This window comes from Oncorhynchus gorbuscha, linkage group LG21 (assembly GCF_021184085.1).
Source record: "Oncorhynchus gorbuscha isolate QuinsamMale2020 ecotype Even-year linkage group LG21, OgorEven_v1.0, whole genome shotgun sequence".
NCBI lineage: Eukaryota > Metazoa > Chordata > Actinopteri > Salmoniformes > Salmonidae > Oncorhynchus > Oncorhynchus gorbuscha.
This window is the reverse complement of record NC_060193.1, coordinates 43472143-43498040: the sequence shown is the minus strand read 5'-3', so window position 1 is coordinate 43498040 and position 25898 is coordinate 43472143. Positions and strand designations below refer to the sequence as shown.

At 44.1% G+C, this 25898-nt stretch overlaps 1 protein-coding gene across 6 annotated transcripts in view; it reads left to right on the top strand.

Moving 5' to 3' along the window:
- LOC124008142 (1-acyl-sn-glycerol-3-phosphate acyltransferase gamma-like) overlaps positions 1-23695 on the top strand; it is a 31017-nt gene extending 7322 nt beyond the window's left edge. For 2 of the 6 annotated variants that reach the window (XM_046319150.1, XM_046319151.1), the window contains exons 2-10: positions 15094-15151; positions 15593-15820; positions 18290-18459; positions 18708-18869; positions 19407-19560; positions 19645-19747; positions 19911-19986; positions 20091-20289; positions 22638-23695. In XM_046319150.1, coding sequence (XP_046175106.1) covers positions 15643-15820; positions 18290-18459; positions 18708-18869; positions 19407-19560; positions 19645-19747; positions 19911-19986; positions 20091-20289; positions 22638-22729 — 1134 coding nt within the window. In that variant the 5' untranslated portion in view covers positions 15094-15151; positions 15593-15642 and the 3' untranslated portion in view covers positions 22730-23695. Of the gene's footprint in view, positions 1-4848; positions 4971-8880; positions 8966-10229; positions 10474-12898; positions 12921-15093; positions 15152-15592; positions 15821-18289; positions 18460-18707; positions 18870-19406; positions 19561-19644; positions 19748-19910; positions 19987-20090; positions 20290-22637 lie in introns of those variants that run through there. The other 4 variants (XM_046319154.1, XM_046319153.1, XM_046319149.1 and 1 more) reach the window with 4 other exon arrangements.
- The last annotated feature ends 2203 nt before the right edge of the window (positions 23696-25898 follow it).

Genomic DNA, 25898 nt, shown 5'->3' with positions numbered 1-25898 from the left:
TCATGCTAGCTTGTAGTAGCCACCGCAAAAATTTTGGAATGGCAGTGTCAGCCAATCAGCTCCTTTGTGTTATTGAACCACAAAGTCATAAACCCCGCCTATTTCGACAATTTCTTAAAATCAGATTTTAAAACTAACCCTAACCACACTGCTAACATTATGCCTAACCATAACCTTAAATTAAGGTTTTGTTTTCCTGAATTTTACGAGATAGGCCATTTTTACTAGTTACCACAGCCACAATGTGCCAATCTATAATGCCTGCTGTGGCTACTGCCAGCTAGCACGATGACAAAAAGGGCAGTAATGAATACACCCCAGGTAGTTTGGGTCCCAGATGCTGATTGGCTGAAAGCTGTGGTATATCAGACAATATACAACAGGTATGATGAAACATTACTTGTTTACTGTTCTAATTGTTTTGGCAAACAGTTTATACACTGAACAAAAATAGAAACGTAAACATGTTAAGTGTTGGTCCCATGTTTCATGAGCTGAAATAAAAGATCCCATAAATGTTCTATACGAACAAAAAGCTTATTTCTTTAAAATGTTGTGCACATGTTGTGCCACTTCTTCCATGGCCTACATACTCACAAGACCTGTCACCAATTGAGCATGTTTGGATCGATGTGTATGGCAGCATGTTCCAGTTCCCGCCAATACCCAGCAACTTTGCACAGCCATTGAAGAGGAGTGGCACAACATTCCACAGGCCACACTCAATAGCCTGATCAACTCAATACAAAGAACATGTGTCGTGCCAGATACTGATACTGACTGTCAATACAAAGGACATGTGTCACACCAGATACTGACTGGCTTTCTGATCCACGCCCCTTATTATTATTTTTTTTAAGTTATCTGTGACCAACAGATGCATATTTGTATATGCATCTGCGCCTAATGCATTTATTTCAATTGACTGATTTCCTTACTGATCTATAACTCAGTCAAATCTTTGAAATGGTTGCTTTTATAATTTTGTTCAGTATAATAGCAATAAGGCACCTCGTGGCTAAGAACAGCCCTTAGGTGTGGTATATTGGCCATATACCACACCTCCTTGGGCCTTATTGCTTAAATATAAGTAAGGGCTGTTCTTATGCACTGCACAGAAGAGTGACTTGATACAGCCCTTAGCAGTGGTATATTGGCCATACACCACAAACCCCCGAGGTGCTGTTGATAATGGGATATGTAGATAGGGCGAGTCGGTCAAGGATCGATTCGAACAAGGTGGTCAATTATGTGACAAGCGACAGTTTATTCAGAGTAAAGATATCTGGTACAACGTATACGGGCTCATTCATTTGGCTCACAAGGAACCAGCAGAAAGAAGCCCCGATAACAGATTGCAAGCATGTTATGTACAGTACAGAAAGTAGGTTGAGTCTGGAAGTCACGGTCTTTTGGTTGGCCACAGTTGAGGTGTTGTCTTCTTGGATTGGTCCTGTTGAGCCGTCCGTCGTTCCTCCGGGTCTCGTCGGGCTGTTCTCAGTCACACAATGTTCGGCTAGGAAGGAGATTGTGTGTGTGTGCTTGTGTCTGCAAGTCAAGGCTGTGTCTCTTCCTCCCAATGTGTGGGTGTATGTCTTATCTGTGTGTCCTCGGCAGTTAGTGTGTGTATGTGTGTGTGTGTGTGGGAGCTATCTGTAGGGGACCCAACATGTTTTACTGTGAAAATACGTTGCTATGTGTTGTCTCAGTTATAACAATGCAATAGCAGTAATGTCACCTACATAAGAATTAGCAGTCCTCTACAGTGCTCTATTGCTATTATAAGCCAGTTATCAACAAAATGTAACTGTAAACAGGTAGGTTTGTGTCATACCCATGGTATATTGTCTGATATACACACCGCTGGAATGCTGTTTCAGCCAATCAGCATTCATGACTCAAACTACACTGTTTAGCTAACTAGTTACAGTAGTATCTGAAGAGTTTAGAGAAATACCTTCAAAGTACTAGCCTAAATAATTTTTGTATTAAATGTATATTCATAACTCAAAATGACCATTGGAGAAAAGAAGATAGATCTTCTCACATCCCCCAAATAACAATTACATTGAAAACCAGATGGGGGTTGTCAGTGCCCTGGCTGTCGATCATTTCAGTTTCAAAACTGACCATATGGAGCATTGCCTGCCCCCAACCAGTGTTGCCAACTTAGCGACTTTTGTCGCTAAATTTAGCGAGTATTCATACCCCTCTAGCGAGGGGTCGCAATTGTAAATGAGAACTTGTTCTCAACTTGCCTACCTGGTTAAATAAAGGTGAAATAAAATAAAAAACACATTTCAAACAAGTGACTAGTGACAAATCTAGCGACTTTCTCTGGTGTTATTGGAGACTCTGATGTGCGGGCAGCAAGTGCTGCCGTGGGCCCCACCCCCGTCCCAAAGCACTCACAGGCAGCCCCTCCCAGCTGTAATCAGAGCAGGAGATGTTCACCCCTCCGGGTCCAGACCGGTCCAAATGGTTTGCGCATGCGGGAAGCCACCGCTGGCTGATCCCGCCCTGGCTTACATTCAAAAAACGAAGTAACTCCGCCGGAGTGTCTCTTTTTGGTCACTTTTTCCGGTCCCAAGCCCGGATAAAGGAGGGTTGGAATTGTGACATAAAAAAACAAGAATCGACAGAAGAAAGTTCATTTGTAGTTCTAAACATATTTAGGGTGTTTTTTTTACTCACTTTTTGTCTCTCCCACAACGTTATTCCTCCCTCCTACGGCGTCCATCACAATTACATGCACATGGGCAATTAATGCAAATTAGGTGATGTCATTTAGCGACTTTTAGGACAGCCTATAGCTACTTTCCTTACTGAGGAGTTGGCAACACTGCCCCAAACTCCTCAACCTTCAACATGTATTTATGGACGCCGTTTGGGTCTTTGCGTGTCAAAAAAGACGAAACATCAAATAAGCTTTTAATTTGATGTGCCAAATAGCCAACTTCTATTACAACAATGTTGTGCGTGCTGAATTTGCATGCGCAACTAAGCCAAGTGCCACCACTAAGGTCAGGAGCACTGTAAAAACAATTGGGCTACAAAGAAGCACACACACACACCGGCCACAATGTGTTTACAATACTGCGTTGGTAATAAGCCATTATGTGTTAGACCGAATGGAAAAACATATGTGTGAGCATTTAAAATAACAAGCAAAATCACAAATGTTCGCTAGGTTGTCCAAAATTCCCCCCGACATGCAACTATCCCAGAGGCAGGGGAGAAAGGATGGTGATCTTGCTGGTTCTGTCTGCCTGCCAACCACATCTCAAGCAGTTTCACCTGATTAATCCTAGCTAGTCGAAATACAGAATAATAATCAAGCATATTGTCACCGTTGATAACAGTTTGGAAACTGGAGGTAGGCTGTCTCCCTACTGCGTTGACTTCGGTTTGCAGTATGACAAAGTCAATCACAAATGTCTTTGATACAGATGTTATTAGCAACTTCTGGGGTAGATAGCTAAGTAGCTTTAGCATGGGTACTTATCTAGAACCAATACGACCAGCCAGGAAAAATGATCAGAAACTGCAATCATTTTCAACATTCTTAGCAATGATTAAGGAATATATGTGACTATGTATTAGTTAGCCAGCCACTTGTTGTTCTATTGAAATCGAACTTCAGTTCATGAAAATAACTAGCTAGCTAACAAACTAAACAAGCTAGTCAGCTACCTAGCACTGTTGCACCAAACTAGTTATAAGCAGCGAGCTAGCTTAATCTCGCTAGTGTGGCTTGACTGGGTCCAACGATCATCAACAAAATCCAATAACTGTCTTATAAATTAGGGGTATTTTAAGTTAGCTGGCTAACTATAGCTACTTAAACTGATGTAGAATTGCAATGTTTTGGGGGAGAACATTGTTTGCATCCATCAGCTAGTTAGCTTTTTTTCTGACCAGTACTGTCCCAGAGTTTGAGGGAAGTGTGTCTGTCTCGTGCGGCAGGTGCAAGAGACAACTTTACCAGCACCATAGCACGTGTCGGTGAATCGCTGTGACATATAAAATACAAGTGATGTTGTAATAACGACATAAAACAATTATGAACGTGTTAAATTATTATGTGACGTGCAGTCATATTCAGGTCCTGATTGGTCAACAAGTTTATTTGGTGTGTCAAATTGTGTTATTTGACGTATCTTTTATGACATGCAAAGATCGAAACGTCATTCCATGCTAATCTCATAAAATGTCTCTGTGTACTTCCAATTTGAAGCCTTTATACCTAATATTTCACATTGTCTGGTTGCATAGATGTTTTCAGGAGTTTGCAGATTTGCATGTTGCCATAATAAATTCAGATAACTTTGTAAATTTGGTTAACCTTGTAATTACTGCCAGTGGGTCATATAATTATATAGGCTTTTTTCCTTTAAAGAGGAGTTGACAAACACATGTGTTTGTATGGATACATAGTGATATTGTTTTCCCACACTCCACAGCATTCAACACGTTTGAAACCCACCCTCTTCCCCACTGCTTGGAATGCCAGAGATTTTTAGAAGCCATGTTTGCTCTTGGATGGGGAGAGAAGGGTGAAACGTCACTTATAGAGGAAGAAATGTAATGTGAAACTGAAATTATGTTGTCTAGAATATGAATTGGACTTAGTCACTGCCTGTGGCATTTACTCATTCAGATCAACTTTATTATCTCACCAGGGGGAAATTAATTTGGTCAGGTGCCTAAAAAGACGTACATAAAACAATATAATTCATTCAAAGTGCACTAGCTACACATTTCAATAAAATTGCAATATGTTGTGTACTCAAGGGATCAACAGACTATTGGCTGTTGGAATAGAAGATTCCCCATATCTTTCTGTTTTGATTTTCTTTTGAAGAAGTCTCTTTCTCCTTGTCCGGCTGCTGCTGTGACTGAATTTTGAGTGAATGGGATTAGTACTGTCCTGTAAAATGCTGTTTTATGAGGATGAGTTTTGTGTACAGGTTGGTGGTTGATTCTTGATCTATACAAATTACATGTTTCCAAACACACATATCAGACCAAAGGACAGCACACTCTGCAGGACAGATTTATAGAACATTTGTAAGATATGGTGGTCAACATTTAAAATGGTTCAGTTTGCATAAAATTAAAATAAAAAACTATCTTTGCAAAGGCACAGTCATTGGATTTCAGCTTGTCTATTTCGATTCCTCGGTACTTATGTGGTCACTCTTATCGACTGATTTCCCATTGATCTTCGTAGGAGGTAGTGGAGTTTTGTTCCTTCGGAAATCAATTTCCATCTCTTTGTTTTCTTAACGTTAATTTCAAGAAAGTTATCTGCACACCACTGGATGAATTGAGCTGTTTCTCTGTCAAAACCTTGAAGAGAGGCTTGGTCTGAGTGGAGGAAACTCACAACAGCGATGTCATCTGCATATTAAAAAAATGTGTGGGCTGCGTCAGAGGTTTGACAATCGTTTGTGTACAGTATCGGTGAAAGTACGCAAACTTGACGGGCTGCTGTATTTACCATTCTAGGTGTAGAGATGACAGATTTAAACTTCACTTGTTGAGTACGGTTCACAAGGAAACTATTAATTCACTTGATCAGTAGAGAGTTGACACCCAAATTCACCAGCTTGTCCACCAGTGGGTGGGGTTGGATGGTGTTATTTATTTATTTCACCTTTATTTAACCAGGTAATTGAGAATAAATTCTCATTTACAACTGCGACCTGGCCAAGATAAAGCAAAGCAGTGCGACACAAACAACAACAGAGTTACACATGGAATAAACAAGTGTACAGTCAATAACACAATATATTTAAAACAAAATAAAGTCTATATACAGTGTGTGCAAATGGCGTGAGGAGGTAAGGCAATAAATAGACCATAGTAGCAAGTAATTACAATTTAGCACTGGAGTGATAGATGTACAGATGATGATGTGCAAGTAGAAATACTGGTTTGCAAAAGAGCAGAAAAGTAAATCAAAACAATATGGGGATGAGGTAGGTAGATTGGATGGGTTATTTCAGATGGGCTATGTACAGCTGCAGCGATTGATTAGATGCTCGGATAGCTGATGTTTAAAGTTGAGGGGAATATAAGTCTCGAGCTTCAGCGATTTTTGCAATTTGTTCCAGTCATTGGCAGCAGAGAACTGGAAGGAAAGACTGCCAAAGGAGGTGTTGGCTTTGGGAATGACCAGTGAGATATACCTGCTGGAGCGCGTGCTACGGGGTGGGTGTTATTGTGACCAGTGAACCTGAGTTAAGGCAGAGCTTTACCTAGCAAAGACTTATGGATGACCTGGAGCCAGTGAGTCTGGTGACGAATATGTAGCGAGGGCCAGCCGATTTAGAGCATACAGGTCGCAGTGGTGGGTGGTATATGGGGCTTTGGTGACAAAATGGATGGCACTGTGATAGACTGCATCCAGTTTGCTGAGTAGAGTATTGGAGGCTTTTATAAATGACATCACCGAAGTCGAGGATCGGTAGGATGGTCAGTTTTACCAGGGTATGTTTGGCGGCGTGAGTGAAGGAGGCTTTGTTGCGGAATAGAATGCCGATTCTAGATTTAATTTTGGATTGGAGATGTTTAATATGAGTCTGGAAGGAGAGTTTACAGTCTAGCCAGACACCTAGGTATTTGTAGTGTCCACATATTCTATGTCAGAACCGTCCAGAGTAGTGATGTTAGTCGGGTGGGCGGGTGCGGGCAGCGATCGGTTAAGCTAGTTTTTCTAGCGTTTTAAGAGCAGTTGGAGGCCATGGAAGGAGTGTTGTATGGCATTGAAGCTCGTTTGGAGGTTTGTTAACACAGTGTCCAAAGGGCCAGATGTATACAGAATGGTGTTGTCTGCGTAGAGGTGGATCAGGGAATCACCCGCAGCAAGAGCAACATCTTTGATATATACAGAGAAAAGAGTCAGCCCGAGAATTGAACCCTGTGGTACCCCCATAGAGACAGCCAGAGGTCCGGACAACAGGCCCTCTGATTTGACACACTGAACTCTGTCTGAGAAGTAGTTGGTGAACCAGGCGAGGCAGCCATTTGAGAAACCAAGGCTGTTGAGTCTGCTGATAATAATACGGTGATTGAAAGAGTCGAAAGCCTTGGCCAGGTCGATGAAGACAGCTTCACATTACAATATTTTATCGATGGCGGTTATGATATCATTTAGTACCTTAAGCGTGGCTGAGGTGCACCCGTGACCAGCTCGGAAAACAGATTGCACAGCGCAGAAGGTACGGTGGGATTCAAAATGGTCAGTGATCTGTTTATTAACTTGGCTTTCGAAGACTTTACAAAGGCAGGGCAGGATGGATATAGGTGTATAACAGTTTGGGTCTAGAGTGTCACCCCCTTTGAAGAGGGGGATGTCCGCGGCAGCTTTGCAATATTTAGGGATCTCAGACGATATCAAAGAGAGGTTGAACAGACTGGTAATAGGGGTTGCAATAATTTCGGCAGATAATTTTAGAAAGCGAGGGTCCAGATTGTCTAGCCCAGCTGATTTGCATGGGTCCAGGTTTTGCAGCTCTTTCAAAACATCTGCTATCTGGATTTGTGTGACGGAGAAGCTGGGGAGGCTTGGAGCTGTTGGCTTGGGTTGGGGTAGCCAGGAGGAAAGCATTGCCAGCCGTAGAGAAATGCTTATTGAAATTTTCGATTATCGTGGATTTATCGGTGGTGACCGTGTTACCTAGCCTCAGTGCAGTGGGCAGCTGGGAGGAGGTGCTCTTGTTCTCAATGGACTTTACAGTGTCCCAAAACCTTTTGGAGTTAGAGCTACAGGATGCAAATTTCTGTTTGAAAGAGCTAGCCTTAGCTCTCCTAACTGCCTGTGTATATTAGTTCCTAACTTCCCTGAACAGTTGCATATCGCGGGGACTATTCGATGCTATTGCAGTCCACCACAGGAAGTTTTGTGCTGGTTGAGGGCAGACAGGTTTGGAGTGTACCAAGGGCTATATCTATTCCTAGTTAAACATTTTTTGAACGGGGCATGCTTATTTAAGATGGTGAGGAAGGCACTTTTAAAGAATAACCAGGCATCCTCTACTGATGGGATGAGGTCAATGTCATTCCAGGATAGCCCGGCCAGGTCGATTAGAAAGGCCTGTTCGCTGAAGGGTTTTAGGGAGCGTTTGACAGTGATGAGGGGTGGTCGTTTAGATAGGACAGTGGTGTGGGGCCTGATCACCTCCATGAAAGGACTGTAACAAAGCGTTTTAAAACATTGAGCCACGGAAAGTAAACATTTGCATTTTATCAGACCAATCCAGGCACTCCCAGTTTCCATGTGTTTTCTTCCATTTTGGTGACTATTGAACACGACCCAGGCCCTTCCTCATTGCTAGACCCATCACAGCAGCTGAGCTTCTCCACCCAACCCCCCCCACGTACAAATGGATGGTGATTTATCCAGGGTGCTTCTGCAAGAGCACTAAGCAGTGCTAATCTGTTCTGGGCCAGATTAGAGCTTTGTCATCCAACATCTCTCATTTTCCTCTCTGTACAGAGGAGAGGCTCCTTCTGTGTTCCGTCTGTTTTTAACACTTTTAAACCAGTGTGTCTTGATTATTGTTCTCGCCTTGTGGGGATCTGGTGCGAAGCCGTCGCCGACTAGCTCTTTCGTTTCTCACCTGAGTTGCTTTCTTGTTGAGCAGATGGACGCTCCCTCCTCATCCTCCTCTTTTCCTTGGGATTTAGTGTTCATGCTGTCATCATAGTTGGTCTCCTATGTGTATTAGCATGAGTCTCGGGCACCGTGGACACTGACTCCCCCTCGTCCTCCTCTTAAAACGCTTTGGAGATTTTAATGTCTCTTTCTTTTCCGTGATCCTTTTTTCTTTCCTTTGGGAGGGAGGGGGGTGAGGTAATCAAGGAGGGGGGTGAAGATGCTGAACCAGGGGGCCGTGATGCTCTTTACAGGGCTGTGTGGGGCACTGGTGGTGCTGGCGATCGCATACTATACCTACTGGTAAGTCCTGTTGAGGGAGCAGTCAAGGATCGCGCCAGAATTTATAAGAACTTTATAGACATGACTGTTTGTTGACTCCAACTGCTGGAGGCTGTGGGCAACCACAAACTATACATTAAAATCTATTCTACTGCCTGACACTGGTTTCGGGAGAGTGTAGACTGGGCTTGGTTGGTTGTTGACTTCTGTGGATTTGTCTTATTTGTTCAGACGTGGCTCGGGACCTTCTGCTGCTGAACATCTTGGCCTGTTTTGGCCTTCGGAAGGCCAAATGAAGGCTAGGCTGTTTCTCCCTGTTAATCAGTTTAGCCCTGAGTGGCTATTGCTAATCTCTGCCACAACCCACATCCAATCAGGCCTTGTGTGTGTGTGTGTGTGTGTGTGTGTGTGTGTGTGTGTGTGTGTGTGTGTGTGTGTGTGTGTGTGTGTGTGTGTGTGTGTGTGTGTGTGTGTGTGTGTGTGTGTGTGTGTGTGTGTGTGTGTACCCTTGCATACTTGGTAGCCTGCTAAAAGGAATTAACCTGGTACATAATCAATGGCAATTTATATTCTTTGCCTGCCATGTAGGCTAGGCCAGGGGTTGTAAAATCGTTTCTGTTTCAAGACTCACTGAAACGCTTAAACAAATATATGGGGACCCCCTACATCAGAAATCACATTAAGACAAAATGACATTTCACAATGTGTTAATGCCTACATACATACTAAATGTGAGATGTTTGTAGTTTTATCTACTGAAATCTGCCTGAGGCCCCCTAGTTGGCAAACAGTGGACTTCTTAGGAAATATTTGGGTAAATCATCAAATGATCATGAAATAACACGATGACACCATTTGGTCTCAAACTAATAGACAAGCAGCCTATACAAGCAACATGCCTATAGAAAGCAAGAGATGAGTTGAGAGACAACTGACCATCCCCAAAATGTCTTGGCCTGTGTATAGACTTTAAAAAATAAAAGTTTGAACATGTTCTATTTCTTCCACTCAATTTCATTCAGTGATTAGAATAGAGTTTGTGTCCGGGGGGGGAACGAAAGCAGGACGCGGTCTCCCCCACCCCCCTTATACCTGGTGAAAAATGGCTGAACTTTTTTAACCTCTTTGTGTGTGTGTGTGTGTCACTCAGTTCGTTGGCCCAGTATTAACGGCCAGCCATTCGTCTGAGGGGATCAGGTGATGGCAGACATCCCCTCCTCCCCATCCCCTCTCCACCCTCTCCCCATCCCCCTCACCAGGCAGCGCTTTGGCAGGCAGGCTGAGGGAGCGTATCCCTCTCCTTTTTGTTCTGTGTGGGGACAAGTTTCCGACTCTGCTAATGGACGGGCTTGTGAGATGTCATTAGTCTCTTAGGCAAGACTCCAAAGTTCACTCATGTTTACCGAGGAACGCTGGTGTTTCTCAAGCTCTCTTTCCCACTATTAGTAATTCTCACTCTGTTCCTGTCTGTAGGCAAAGCTAGGGCTTCACACTTTGACAAAACAACTTACTCTCTCTTCCAGAACAAGGTTAGTGGTATTTATGCTCATTTTCCCAGGGGTTATTGGTGTGAATGGGATGTTATTTTAAGAATACTGACATCGTTGGACAATGGAATTACTAGTCAAAGAAAAAATGTCTGTTAAACCTCAATCACCTGTGTTCAATCACCTGTTTGACTGTGAACTGAAGCTCCTATTGTAGAGAAATAGATAGGCTATACCGGAAGTTAAAATTTTAAGCATGCATGCTATTATCTCCTTGCAGATGCCAGATGCACCGTAGCAACTGTTTGTATTATAATTAGACTTGTTTGCAGAGTTGATATTGCCGGCTACCGTTTTTACGTTTGACTGCCGTGGTTGTTTGATTCTTGAGTGTCGGATAAGGACGTTTTCTGGCCTTCAGTGCAGGAAATGGCCTTCGTTTAATGGGCCATTTAAAACATGGTTCCTACAGACCTACACTACACACCCTGTTATGCCATGGCTTTATGGCATCTATCACAACTCTTCAGGGCAGTGAAGTTAGAACAGAACCTTGAAGTATTGAGAAAGTGGATTGGGAAATCCTAGTGAGCTCACGGAGAAATATGCACACGTGTCACTGCTTGCTTAACAGTATAGCTTCCTTCCTCACAAGTCCTTACTGACCCTTGATCTTGAAAAGATAGCAGTTCGAAAGCACAGGTGGAGACGTTTCAAGCTGTGGAATGAGGTTATGAATCCAACTCGGTTACACTCGCACCTCCTAAACTCACTCCAGTGACCCCAGTCGTTGAGCAGAGTGCAGCTGTAGATCCGGGTCATGGCACTACTACTGCCCGCTCGACAGTGTCTTAGCCAACTATAGAAAAGCTAGCAGTTTGATAGCTTGAAATGTCTCCACCCACGCGAAGTAGTGAGGTTATGAATCCAACTCCGTTACACACACACACATACACACACAGGAGGGTGAGAGTTAGTGTGTTCAGAGGGACCAAGTCTGTTCTCTCAGCCCTATGTTCCCTCAGTTCCCACAGCCCTCAGCCCTCATGTTCCCTCAGTTCCCTCAGCACTCACAGCCTTATGTTCACTCAGTTCCCACAGCCCTACATTACCTCAGTTCCCACAGTCCTACGTTACCTCAGTTCCCACAGTCCTACGTTACCTCAGTTCCCACAGTCCTACGTTACCTCAGTTCCCACAGCCCTATGTTACCTCAGTTCCCACAGCCCTATGTTCCCTCAGCCCTATGTTCCCTCAGTTCCAACAGCCCTACGTTACCTCAGTTCCCACAGCCCTACGTTACCTCAGTTCCCACAGCCCTACGTTACCTCACTTCCCTCAGCCCTATGTTCCCTCAGCCCTACTTTACCTCAGTTCCCACAGTCCTTCTGTAGCTCAGTTGGTAGAGCATGGCGTTACCTCAGTTCCCACAGCCATGACTGTAAGTCGCTTTGGATAAAAGCCTCTAAAGTTCCCACAGCCCTACGTTACCTCAGTTCCCACAGCCCTATGTTCCCTCAGCCCTATATGTTCAAGTGATTTGACTAGATGCTGGTCAGATACATGTTGGTTTTTTTTCTCAGAAAATGCCTTTTGGGCTGCTGGAATATTGACAAAAGGTCAAGGTCATAGTGATTAAACAATTCAGTGGGTTCCAACAATAAGCATTGGTGCCAACATTGATTCAAATTGGTTCAGTGGGTACTGAGGTTACTCAAGTCCACGCTCTGCAGGTAAGACCTCCTGTGGAGTTGGTACAGCTGGCCTGTAGTACACACACACACAGCCATTGATTTTGTTTCTAGGATGTGATTTGACAAAAACAGTTTAACTTTGACTTAATGCTCATTCCGTTATTAGGCCACTGTAGTTATCACCGTTTTAGGATGGGTTCGGTATAGCTTTGGAAAGTAGCCTATTTTATTATTGAGATTGGACATGGGAATTGGGGCACAGTAGGTGAAATTTCTGTAGTGGATAAAGTATGACTAATTCTGTAGTATTACTAATGATAGTAATATGTGGAAGGGAGTGGAGTGATGCAGGGCTGCTGTTTGAGGGTGTGTGTGGGGTCTAGATTTAGAAAAGAGGACACCAGAATCCCAGAGAGGTTGAATGGGGCAAGTGTTGCCAATTTAGAGACTATGTCTCTATATTTATTTAGCGGGTTTTGAAACCGCTCCAGAGACTGTTATTGTTAAGAGCCTAGCAACAAATGCAGCTACTTATCAGGCTGCCTTGGAGAGTTTTGCCACCGAGGGGTTTTAATAGCATTTGGTGACTTTTCCCACTCAATTCTGGGATTATCTATCTGCAACAGAAGTCACAGCAACATCACACGAACAGTTAACACTTTGTGACAACTGCTGATGTAAAAAGGGCTATATAAAATGTATTTGATTGACAGGCATAGAAGCAAGGGGAGAGGGTGTGCGGCATGAGAGGGGGCGAAAACGCTACTTTGGGGACCGCAGCTGTGTTGCAGCAAGGCAAGTCTGTGCTGTGACTTTGAAAATACAGTTGGCAAAACACTGAATTGTGTGTGTGTGTGAGAAAGGGAGTGAGTAAGGAGTTGCTGGCCTTTTTCCAACTAGGTGAAAGGGTGTGTGAGCGTATATGTGTGTGTGGGTATGCAGACATGTACATATCAGTGGGAGGGAGGTTATGGCAACGCCATTTGGGTGGAAGGGAGTTTATTTTTGTGGGCAAGCTGTGTTTTTAACCTGATAGTTTCCTATTTAATATTGGGGAAATGGAAATAAGTCACAGAAACTGACTGGTTGTCTGCTGATCTCCTCAGAATTAACCTGCTCTATTCTTTTTTTTTTTGTCACAGTTCTCAGTATGTTTTTAGTCTTTAAAAACAGTTGTTTTGTGGCCATTTGGTGCAAGTTAGATTCTGTTTTGGGAAAGAGTTAAGATTGTTCAGATCTTCCGGTCTTTAAAAAAAAAAATCCACCTTTATTTAATTAGGTAGGCTAGTTGAGAACAAGTTCTCATTTGCAATGGTGACTTGGCCAAGATAAAGCAAAGCAGTTCGACACATACAACAACGCAGAGTTACACATGGAATAAACAAACAGTCTATATACAGTGTGTGCAAATGAGGTAGGATAAGGGAGGTAAGGCAATAAATAGGCCATGGTGGTGAAGTAATTACAATATAGCAATTAAAACACTGGAATTGTAGATGTGTAGAAGATGAATGTGCAAGTAGAGATACTGGGGTGTAAAGGAGCAAGATAAATAAATACAGTATGGGGGTGAGGTAGTTGGATGGGCTATGTGCAGTGATCTGTGAGCTGATCTGACAGCTGGTGCTTAAAGCTAGTGAGGGAGATCTCCAGCTTCAGTGATTTTTGCAGTTCGTTCCAGTCATTGGCAGCAGAGAACTGGAAGGAAAGGCAGCCAAAGGAAGAATTGGCTTTAGGGGTGACCAGTGAGATATACCTGCTGGAGCGTGTGCTGCGGGTGGGTGCTGCTATGGTGACCAGTGACCTGAGATAAGGCGGAGCTTTACCTAGCAGAGACTTGTAGATGACCTGGAGCCAGTGGGTTTGGCGACGAATATGTAGCGAGGGCCAGCCAACAAACAGCGTACAGGTCGCAGTGTTGTGTAATATATGGGGCTTTGGTGACAAAACGGATGGCACTGTGATAGACTGCATCCAATTTGTTGAGTAGAGTGTTAGAGGCTATTTTGTAAATGACATCGCCGAAGTCGAGGATCGGTAGGATGGTCAGTTTTACGAGGGTATGTTTGGCAGCATGAGTGAAGGATGCTTTGTTGTGAAATAGGAAGCAGATTCTAGATTTAATTTTGTATTGGATATTCTTAAAATGTGAGTCTGGAAGGAGAGTTTACAGTCTAACCAGACACCTAGGTATTTGTAGTTGTCCACATATTCTAAGTCAGAACCGTCCAGAGTAGTGATGCGGGACAGGCGCGCAGGTGCGGGCAGCGATCGGTTGAATAGTATGCATTTTGTTTTACTTGCATTTAAGAGCAGTTGGAGGCCACGGAAGGAGTGTTGTATGGCATTGAAGCTCATTTGGAGGTTTGTTAACAAAGTGTCCAAAGAAAGGTCAGATGTATACAGAATGGTGTCGTCTGCATAGTGGTGGATCAAAGAATCACCCGCTGCAAGAGCGATATCATTGATAGTTACAGAGAAAAGTCGGCCCGAGAATTGAACCCTGTGGCACCCCCATAGAAACTGCCAGAGGTCCGGACAACGGGCCCTCCGATTTGACACACTGAACTCTATCAGAGAAGTAGTTGGTGAACCAGGCGAGGCAATCATTTGAGAAACCAAAGCTGTTGTGTCTGCCGATAAGAATGTGGTGATTGACAGAGTCGAAAGCCTTGGCCAGGTCGATTAATACGGCTGCACAGTAATGTCTCTTATCGATGGCTGTTAGGATACCGTTTAGGACCTTGAGCATGGCTAACTGGCTTCTGTAGCTCAGTTGGTAGAGCATGGCGCTTGTAACGCCAGGGTAGTGGGTTCGATCCCCGGGACCACCCATACGTAGAATGTATGCACACATGACTGTATGTCGCTTTGGATAAAAGCGTCTGCTAAATGGCATATATTATTTTTTTTATTATTATAAACGGATTGTGACTAGTTTGTAATGATGTTCTTCTCTGTCCCACAGGTCTGTAGTATTGGCTGACGGGCCGTGCAAACGGGGCTTGTGAAGGGAACCCACCGTGGTTAGTTGCACTGGAATTTCTGAACATTATCACCCTTCCACTATTAACCCAGCCTCATCGAAGGGGTCAGGAGTTTTCCCTGACCATGGGACCAGTCTAAGAGAACTCTGGGTCATAGCCAATAAGGCTAAGACCTATTCCTGGTCAGATCAGTTGGTCAGGGGAAACTCTTTTCCCGACTCATATTCATAAACATCCTCTTTTGAAGGGTAGGAAGCATGAGTTTTTACTCACCGAAGTGTGATCACATACTTAGTAACTGAATTGTAGTCATGATCATAGTTATGTTATTTTTTGTACATATTTATTAACTTCTTTTGGATATCTTCGGAATTACCCACAATGCACTATAACGTCATATGGAGAACCGGTGCTACCTGGTGGTATTTTCCACCGAATTAAATGGAAATGCATAGTTTCTTTCATGGTTTTCTCCCCCAGGTCGGCCGTAGTGCGTTGGCAGCCCTGCTAACCACCAGACAGCCCTGGTCATGGGGCTGATAGCGTACATCAAGAGCCTGTTCATCGTGCAGCTGCTCGTTGGATTTGTGTTTGTGGTCAGTGGCCTCATCATCAACTTCATTCAGCTCTGCACATGCGTCCTATGGCCCATCGACAGGCAGCTCTACAGAAAGATCAACACCCGCCTCTCCTACTCCCTCTGGAGCCGTGAGTCACACTCATAGTCTTGGGTCAAATCAAATCAAATGTATTTATATAGCCCTTCGTACATCAGCTGATATCTCAAAGTGCTGTACAGAAACCCAGCCTAAAACCCCAAACAGCAAACAGGGTCGTGTGTGTTTGTTCGTTTGTGTGTGGGAGGGGGGGGTTCGGTTCAGAGCAGCACATTCTGTCTGTTGTCCCAAAACAAACCAGTCTTAAATGCAATGCAAACTCCACCCACATACTGTACTGGTTTTGGCATTCCCCTCTAGCCCATCGTTGCTGTGCTGTGTGCATTCCACTCTCATGCGGTCTGTGTGTGGGGCTGCCGGTGAACAATGGGCGCAATTTATTTTGGTCATTGTAGTTCATTACTACATTTTCTGCACTGAACTAGGTTGAATATTTTGTCTGTTGAAAACTACAACTTCCTACAACATCCCACAGTTGGTTCTTAATTTGATGTCTCTTGTGCTTGATAGGATTTCTCTCTAGAGAAACGGGCATTGTGCTCACACAAAAAAAACATATCTAAATGGGATTCAAGTAATTGAACCAACTTCAGTCAATTTGTTGTTTAATAATCAAACATAAAAATAATTTGGTTAATCGTTGATGGTGTGTTTAATGATTATGAACAGACTAAGGATTGACTGGTTGATGCGCAGATAGTACAGTGGGTTAACTGCCTTGTTCAGGGGCAGAATGACAGATTTTTTTCAACTTGTCAGCTCGGGGATTCGATCTTGCAACCTTTCGGTTGGGCTGCTAGAATATTAGCTAACAGCAAGCTAGTTGGCTAAGTTGTCATAAATACAGTGGGGCAAAAAAGTATTTAGTCAGCCACCAATTGTGCAAGTTCTCCCACTTTAAAAGATAAGAGAGGCCTGTACATTTTCATCATAGGTACACTTCAACTATGACAGACAAAATAAGAAAAAAAATCCAGAAAATCACATTGTAGGATTTTTAATGAATTTATTTGCAAATTATGGTGGAAAATAAGTATTTGGTCAATAACAAACATTTATCTCAATACTTGGTATATATACTCTTTGTTGGCAATGACAGAGGTGAAACGTTTTCTGTAAGTCTTCACAAGGTTTTCACACACTGTTGCTGGTATTTTCGCCCATTCCTCCATGCAGATCTCTAGAGCAGAGATGTTTTGGGGCTGTTGCTGGGCAACACAGACTTTCAACTCCCTCCAAATCATTGTCATGCTGAAAGACCCAGCCACGTTTCATCTTCAATGCCTTTGCTGATGGAAGGAGGTTTTCACTCCAAATCTCACGATACATCCATTCATTCTTTCCTTTACACGGATCAGTCGTCCTGGTCCCTTTGCAGAAAAACAGCCCCAAAGCATGATGTTTCCACCCCCATGCTTCACAGCAGGTATGGTGTTCTTTGGAAGCAACTCAGCATTCTTCGTCCTCCAAACACGATGAGTTGAATTTTTACCAAAAAGTTATATTTTGGTTTCATCTGACCATATGACATTCTCCCAATCTTCTTCTGCATCATCCAATTGCTCTCTAGCAAACTTCAGACAGGCCTGGACATATACTGGCACTGCAGGATTTGAGTCCCTGGCGACGTAGTGTGTTACTGATGGTAGGCTTTGTTACTTTGGTCCCAGCTCTCTGCAGGTCATTCACTAGGTCCCCCCGTGTGGTTCTGGGATTTTTGCTCACCGTTCTTGTGATCATTTTGACCCCACGGGGTGAGATCTTGCGTGGAGCACCAGATCGAGGGAGATTATCAGTGGTCTTGTGTGTCTTCCATTTCCTAATAATTGCTCCCACAGTTGATTTCTTCAAACCAAACTGCTTACCTATTGCAGAGTCAGTCTTCCCAGCCTGGTGCAGGTCTACAATTTTGTTTCTGGTGTCCTTTGACAGTTCTTTGATCTTGGCCATAGTGGAGTTTGGAGTGTGACTGTTTGAGGTTGTGGACTTTTATACTGATAACAAGTTCAAACAGGTGCCATTAATACAGGTAAATGTAATGAGTGGAGGACAGAGGAGACTCTTAAAGAAGAAGTTACAGGTCTGTGAGAGCCAGAAATCTTGCTTGTTTGTAGGTGACCAAATACTTATTTTCCACCATAATTTGCAAATAAATTCATTAAAAATCCTACAATGTGATTTTCTGGATTTTTTGTCTTCTCATTTTGTCTGTCATAGTTGAAGTGTACCTATGATGAAAATTACAGGCCTCTCATATTTTTAAGTGGGAGAACTTGCACAATTGATGGCTGACTAAATACTTTTTTGCCCCACTGTATTTGTTTATTGACCTGTCCCCAAATTAATATAGTTGGTTTTGAAATTTAAACCTGCGTGTCCTGATCGCGTCTTGTGTGTGGGGGGGAATTGACAGCAGTTTGATGTGACTGTGTGGTTCATTGTGACGGAGTTTACACTGGTACGTTGTCTTAACTCTGTACTGGCCCTCTCTGTCCTGTAGAGCTGGTGATGCTGCTGGAGTGGTGGTCGGGTACAGAATGCACCATATTCGCAGACCAGGCCACGGTGGACAAATTTGGCAAGGAGCACGTCATCATCATCCTCAACCACAACTACGAGATCGACTTCCTCTGTGGCTGGACCATGTGTGAACGCTACGGCGTGCTCGGAGTGAGTGTGTGTGTGTGTGTGTGTGTGTGTGTGTGTGTGTGTGTGTGTGTGTGTGTGTGTGTGTGTGTGTGTGTGTGTGTGTGTGTGTGTGTGTGTGTGTGTGTGTGTGTGTGTGTGTGTGTGTGTGTGTGTGTGTGTGTGTGTGTGTGTGTGAGAGAGAGAGGGGGATTGGGTTTAGCCGCCTATATCTACTGTTTATGAAAATAAAATGTTTGGTAGGTTGGCTGAATAAAGTCTTGTCTTCTCAGGCTTCAAAGGTCTTGGCCAAGTACGAACTGCTGAAGGTGCCTCTGATTGGCTGGACCTGGTACTTCCTGGAGATTGTCTTCTGTAAGAGGAAGTGGGAGGAGGACAGAGACACTGTGTTCAAAGGCCTGGCCCAGCTAAAGGATTACCCTGAGTTCATGTGGGTGAGTAGGACGACAAACCGACAACACAATGACGTTTGCCCCTCTCCCTCTGACCGTCCGCGCGTCTCTGTATGGAGTTGTACCCTGGGGCATGTTCATTAAGCATCAAACAGATGAAAAACGCATATTTCTGTTTACTGTTGCATAATGTTTTCCGCTGAGTGTCCAAATAAACACTCCCCAGAATTGTTGGTGGGTACGTGCACACAATCTAAGCCAGTAATCTGACAAACTCTGGAGGGGGGGGGGGGTGCAAGAGAGAGAGAGGGTCTGAGGGGAGGAATCAAAGAAATACAACTGAGATTCTGTCTGTCTGTGTATGTGTTTGTGCATGTGTTCGTGTTACTGTGGACAGTGCAGCAAGAAAGGCAGGGTGTGTCTGAGGTAGTTCACCTCTGTTGGCGTTCCTACCTTCTGTAGTTTCCAGTGGGACAAACGGGGATTACAAGGTCATGAGCTTTAGTGTGTTAAGTGTTTACCCTCCAAAGACTGCAACAGTGTGCGTGTGTGTGTTGACTTCTCTCTCTCTTTCTTCAGTTCCTCTTGTACTGTGAAGGTACCCGTTTCACACCGAAGAAGCATGAGATCAGTATGGAGGTAGCAGAGAGCAAAGGTCTGCCGAAACTCAAATACCATCTACTGCCCAGAACCAAAGGCTTCACCACAACACTGAGCTGTCTCAAAGGCACAGGTGGGACACACACGCACACGCACAGGCACGTGCACACACACATTTACAGCATCACACTCATGGTCGCACTCTTTCCTTTCACAGTATCTGCTGTGTACGACGTGACACTAAATTTCAGAGACAAGGAGGTCCCAACGTTGCTCGGCATCGTCAGTGGAAAGAAGTACATGGCCGATATGAATATCAAGTAGGTGGCGCCTGTCCCTCTCCCACAAACAAAGGCAGGGCACTGGTCATAAATGTGAGCTATGGGTCCTTTGACCTGCTGACTTACTGTATCACCAGTACAGTGACTTGCTGCCCTTTAGAAGTGTTGTACTGAACTGACAGTTCCTCTCCTTCCTGTATAGGCGGTACCCAGTGGAGGAAATCCCAGAGGATGAGAAGGAGTGTGCAACCTGGCTTCACAAGCTCTACCAGCAGAAGGTGCTGGGAACTCTGCTTTCCCTCCCATTTATTTACCCTTTCTAGCCATAAGTCAATGACTCTCTCCACTAATATAATATCGACAACATTCTCTCTTTCTGTAGGATGCACTGCAGGAGCACTACGAGAAGGAGGGCAGTTTCCCCGGTCCCACCATCAAGCCCCCCCGTCGGCTGTGGACGCTGCTCAACTTCCTCTTCTGGGCCACCCTGCTTCTCACCCCCCTCCTCAACTTTGCCTGTGGGGTGTTTGTCAGCGGCTCTCCCCTCCTCATCGTCGGCTTCCTGATCTTCTGCATCATCGGTGCGGATGCCACCCATTTAACCTGCGCTAAGCCTACTGCCTTTTCCAAGTTCTTATGTTGTTAGGTCCTTCCTGTACTATATAATCTCATTTTGACTCATTATTGGCTGGTTTCCCAAACACAGAATAAGCCTAGTTCTAGACTAAAAAGCTATTTCAATAGAGATTCTCCATTAAGCATGCGTTGTAGTCCAGGACTTGGGCTCCCGAGTGGCGCAGTGGTCTAAGGCAAGAGGCGCCACTACAGTCCCTGGTTCAAATTCAGGCTGTTATCATATCCGGCCATGATTGGGAGTCCCATTAGGGCGGCGCTCAATTGGCACAGCATTGTCCGAGTTTGGCCCGGGGTAGGCTGTCATTGTAAATAAGAATTTGTTCTTAACTGACTTGCCTCGTTAAATAAATACACATTTTATCTGCTCTAAATGTATAGTGTAAATAAAGAATGGCTCTAGACTACCATTTTCTTTTGGTGGGACTAGTGCTAACAACTTTTTCAGTTGATGGCACCAGCACAAGATTTGGTCACACCAATTATTTTCACCACTGAGCACTAATGAATGACTTGACCAGTGGTTTTGCATTCCATACAGAACCAGGCTGATGATGACTAGCTATCTTTTCAATTATGTAAGCGCACCCTGCGGAAATCGAATGAGCGTAACAAAATCCCCATCAGTCTGTCTGTTTAAGATCTGTTGTATTGTCGGAATGGTTTGAGGTACAAACTAACACATACAGGATTCTCACAAGACTCGTCTGAAGGTAGACAGACCGATACGAGATTTTAAAAACGAATGGAAATATATATGGAAGTACTTTAGTGCCAAAAACAAAGCGGTTAAATACAGGTAAAAAATAATGTATAACTTCTATCAATTAGATATCGGACAGACACTTCAAAACATACCTCCTTTTGGACTATCTGTTGTGCCTTGTATGAATGTTATTCAATATGTTAATAAGGGCTAATAGCAGTAAGACTAAATTAAATGTTTAATCCAAAAAAGATGTATTTATATTTTTATATTTAACAGAGGTCCTAAAATTCTAAATCCAATAGCTAACCCAGCCCTGGGCCCTTTGACCTAAGGGGGTTTTAACTTGACGATCATATTCACATTGATTGTTTGGTTAGATTTTTTTCTCTCTCCCAACAATCGGGAAAAAAAAGGTGCTATTGTATGGGGTCAAATTCACGCCACATGTGTTGAATTAAAAATGAAAAACATGAAAAATAAACTTGAGAATGTAAACATTATATTTTTAAGGACGGGTGAAATAATGGATGCTGAAATCAAAAAACCCAACAATTGAATACAAAATGGATAGAATTGTAAACAAAAATAAGACATCAAAAGCAAAACATCAAAACTCGTAAGCAAATAATTTTAAAGCGAGAGCAAAACTCTATGACAAATGATTTGAACAAATATTTGAAAAAGAAGGCAATCGTTTTTCGGTTAAACTTTCCCAGAAACCAATCCTATTGGATAGATTTTGCCTATGCTCTTGCCTGCATGTACTACCTTTTGGTTACGCTCCTCGTATCTTTGCTTTCGATGTCTTTCTTTGCTTTTACTGCCAGGTTTTTCGATTGCGAGTTTTGTCATTTTTTTCCATGAAGGGCGCGGTTTAGAGGGAGGCGTAGACAATAAGTCTCCATTGGTCCGCTAGTTTTGGAGTGACGGTTCGTCTTAACCCAATCAATGAACACGATAGACAGGCTTTCCCCCCCCCCTATTGCTTACTTAAGTAGATGTCTGACGTCACCTGGTTTTAGGGTTTTAGCTAACGTACTTCACGTCATTAATGTACGGATATTAGAAGCATGTCTATCTAATACATTTAATGAAAAACCATCTAACTACTTAGGTAAGCATATGAATTACCTGTCGCACAACGTTCGGCGCAGGTGTTGGTAACTGGTTCGCCATACACCTGCTCCGAAACGTTGTGCAACTGTTCATTTTTTGAATTCAATACATATGGTGTGAAATTGACCCGATACTATTGTTAGCGATTCTGAACAGTCACTCTACAGTTGGAGTGCCCTATAAAGTCTGTTTTATCTTTTCGGAAATTCCATTTTCCTGATTCTATCTTTGCAGTCAACATTTAAATCGGGGGAAGTTTTTTGGGAAAGACTTTTGAAATGTTAATTCCAACAGCGCATGATGACGGAAATGTGAGTGTTTTGGTCGCCCGTGTTGAGCCTTGTATAGTATGTACATGTGATGGCCTACTCCTGTATCTGCACTTTGTTCATTTGTATTATACCTCTTTTTTTGTCTTCTGCTTTCTTTCTACTAATTATTGACAAATATCTCTGTCTCCTCTCTCCACAGCCTCCATAGCAGTGCGCCGCCTGATCAGCGTGTCTGAGGTGAACAAAACCGGCTCTACTTACGGCAAAATGGAGGGCAAGAAGGAAAACTAGAACTCTTTACGGCAGTCACGTTACGGTCCCTCTACTGTCGACACTCGGTCTGAGCGGTCGCTGCGGTCCCCGCACAGATGCACCCTGTGCAGCCTCCCTCCTACAAGAATATGTTACAACACAGTGGGGGGGGGGGGGGGGGGTGTATAACCGAATAGACTTTTTAGACGTAAGTTCAAATATTGATTATGATTGTGAAATTTTTTTGAAATGGAATTCTTGCAGTTGACTCGCTGTGAATGCATCCTTCCAGTGAGAGGGGGGTGACAGACAGCAGGACTGAATGGTAGATACCAGGGGTGTGTCTCTTTAACACCCAACGCTCCCTGCACTGCTGCTCGTGGTCCCCCCCCATCGGTGTCGGTCTCCTCTGCACAGCCTTGTGGTTTCACCTCATCCACATGTGGCAGAATTTTCATGTTTCAGCGGTACCACTTCCTCCAACATGCACCCCACTTCCTGCCACATTAGCCCACCCTAAAGAAGTTTTCTCCACCTATCAAATATCCTAATTTTCTGCTTCAATATCTCTGACTGGGCCAGCCCAATACCAGTCAGATGTCCCTCTGTAGTTTCAGCAAGGGGCTCTACTGTCTGGAGAAGACAGATTCCCCAGCATGCTTTAGCTCCCCACCCTTACCCCCCGTGAAGGTTGGGTGTGGAGGTGAAGGAATCTTAACGCCTCTGAGCACACATCCTGTTATTTGTTTGTCCGTCTCCTCATGAAACTTGTGCAGAATTCTGACACAAATGAGATTGAGCATGCTGCTACTCCTCCCGTCCTTCCCAGAAAAGCACAGACGTGACGGCCAACCTTGCACCAATGAAATGCAGTATTTAATGTTAATATAAAGCCAGGTTTGGGCCTGAGTTGATTTCCAAATTGCTTGTAGATCCCAGAAACACTGATTGTTATAAACCAATAAAACAGTTATCGTTTGGTTGCCAATGAATATACAAAAGTGATTGAATGATGGGATCTCATTTCTTTCCCTACAGTACTCTGGCGGGAATTCTTCAAAGGGTTTTGAAGAGCGCTTTTTGTCAATGGTGGATCAACATCTGATCTAACACAAATGAATTGTAAAATAGTTAGGCCTACCATCCCACCACACCCTGGTCCCCTGTCTATTTGACCCCTTAGTGTATGCAATATAAAATCCATAACCACAGTTTGAATGCCTTTAGGCCCAATATAAGGTGACACAAAGCTAGTATAGGAGTCGTCCAGTGACCAAGAGCTGAGGACTCGTCTGAGTCACTAACACTGGCTGTCCCTGCCATCCAACTCGACTGCCAGCAGAATAGATTTATGCTTTTGCCAAGAGCAGGTGAAGTGGCCCACAGGCCATTTGCGGAGTGGATTTGTCATATCCATAATTGGATTTTCCAGCATTTTTAAAGAAAAATAAGCATAATACTTAATGCATGGCCAGTTATTGGCATTCTAAAATGCTATGCCTCTCCCACCCCCTGAAATTAGCCCAATAACATTTATTAAAAAGTAGGCCTACGTGACCCATATTATCAGATAGGTGTTATTTAAGTAATACGACTGATCACCTACAGTGTATAAAACTGATGAAGCATAGTGGCTATATATAGATGGCTGAAGCATGGGGTTAACCATTTGCATTAATGCCCCACTGGTCCAGGTTAGATCAGACTAGATCATCTTTTTGCTAGTTAGGCAGGTATTGATGAGCCCAGTATGGGGCAGTTGGACAGTGGAGGAAGCAGAGCTGTTAGCAGCACACAGGTGCTGCTGATACTACTGCTTCATCTGCTGTTGCTGCTGGTCCTGCTGCTGCTTGGTTCTTCAGCAGAGTCAAAAGAACCAACCTATCCAACCGATGGAGCTGCTGGTCCATGATCAGCCACAGCAGGCTAGACAGAAGCCCAGGGTGGAGTTGGGCTCTGGCTTGGGCATGGGAAGCCACATGGGTACGCTGGGTGGTGGGCAATTGTATTTGCCTCTGGGTCCGTTCATCATGCCAGAGTGGTTGGTGGAAAGGGGCTCCATGTGTTACGTGGATAAGCCGGGAACCAGGCGACAGAGGTTTGGTGCCAGGTTGGACTTGCTCGGCACGGGCACCAGATGGCAGATGGGTTCCATGCCAACGCTGCTTCCGAAGGCCTCTCACCACTTCTTCCAATTCTGACAGCCTGGGGCAATGTCTAAACAGTGTGTTCTGATTAGCTCAGAGTACGAGAGCATGGTGTTAACAACACTAAAATCTGTTACATACATCTTGTTTTCAGAGGGTAATGTTTGACAAGGGTCTCTAAGTAAATCAAATGATTAAAAGACAATGTTTGTGAATTGTAAGTTTTCTACTGTACTCTATTAATATTGGACGTGCCTCTACAAAACTATAGTACACAATAGCATCCCTCGATCATGTGTGGTGGTACTTACTATAGAATGTTGTAGAACAGCCTTTCTTAAAGTATGGATCGCGTACCTGTTCATGGTGGGTCGCGACGTGTCAGAGTAAATGTATAATTATTTAATGAATTACTAGAATTGATTTGGCCAAGTGCAACTGCGGTCTGTTCAGTGCGCTCTCTGCTTAGCAGCGGTCTGTCAGTGCGCTCTCTGCTTAGCAGCGGTCTGTTCAGTGCGCTCTCTGCTTAGCAGCGGTCTGTTCAGTGCTCTCTGCTTAGCAGCGGTCTCTGTTCAGTGCTCTCTGCTGAGCAGCAGTCTCTGTTCAATGCGCTCTCTGCTTAGCAGCGGTCTCTGTTCAGTGCTCTCTCTGCTTAGTAGCGTCTCTGTTCAGTGCTCTCTCTGCTTAGAGGTCTGTTCAGTGCGCTCTCTGCTTAGCAGCGGTCTCTGTTCAGTGCTCTCTCTGCTTAGAGGTCTGTTCAGTGCGCTCTCTGCTTAGCAGTGGTCTCGCTTCAGTGCTCTCTCTGCTTAGCAGCGGTCTCTGTTCAGTGCTTTCCCTGCTTAGTAGCGGTCTCGGTTCAGTGCTCTCTGCTTAGCAGCAGTCTCTGTTCAATGCGCTCTCTGCTTAGCAGCGGTCTCTGTTCAGTGATCTCTGTTTAGCAGCGGTCTCTGTTCAGTGCGCTTTGCTTAGCAGCGGTCTCTGTTCAGTGCGCTCTCTGCTTAGCAACGGTCTCTGTTCAGTGGGCTCTCTGCTTAGCAGCGGTCTCTGTTCAGTGGGCTCTC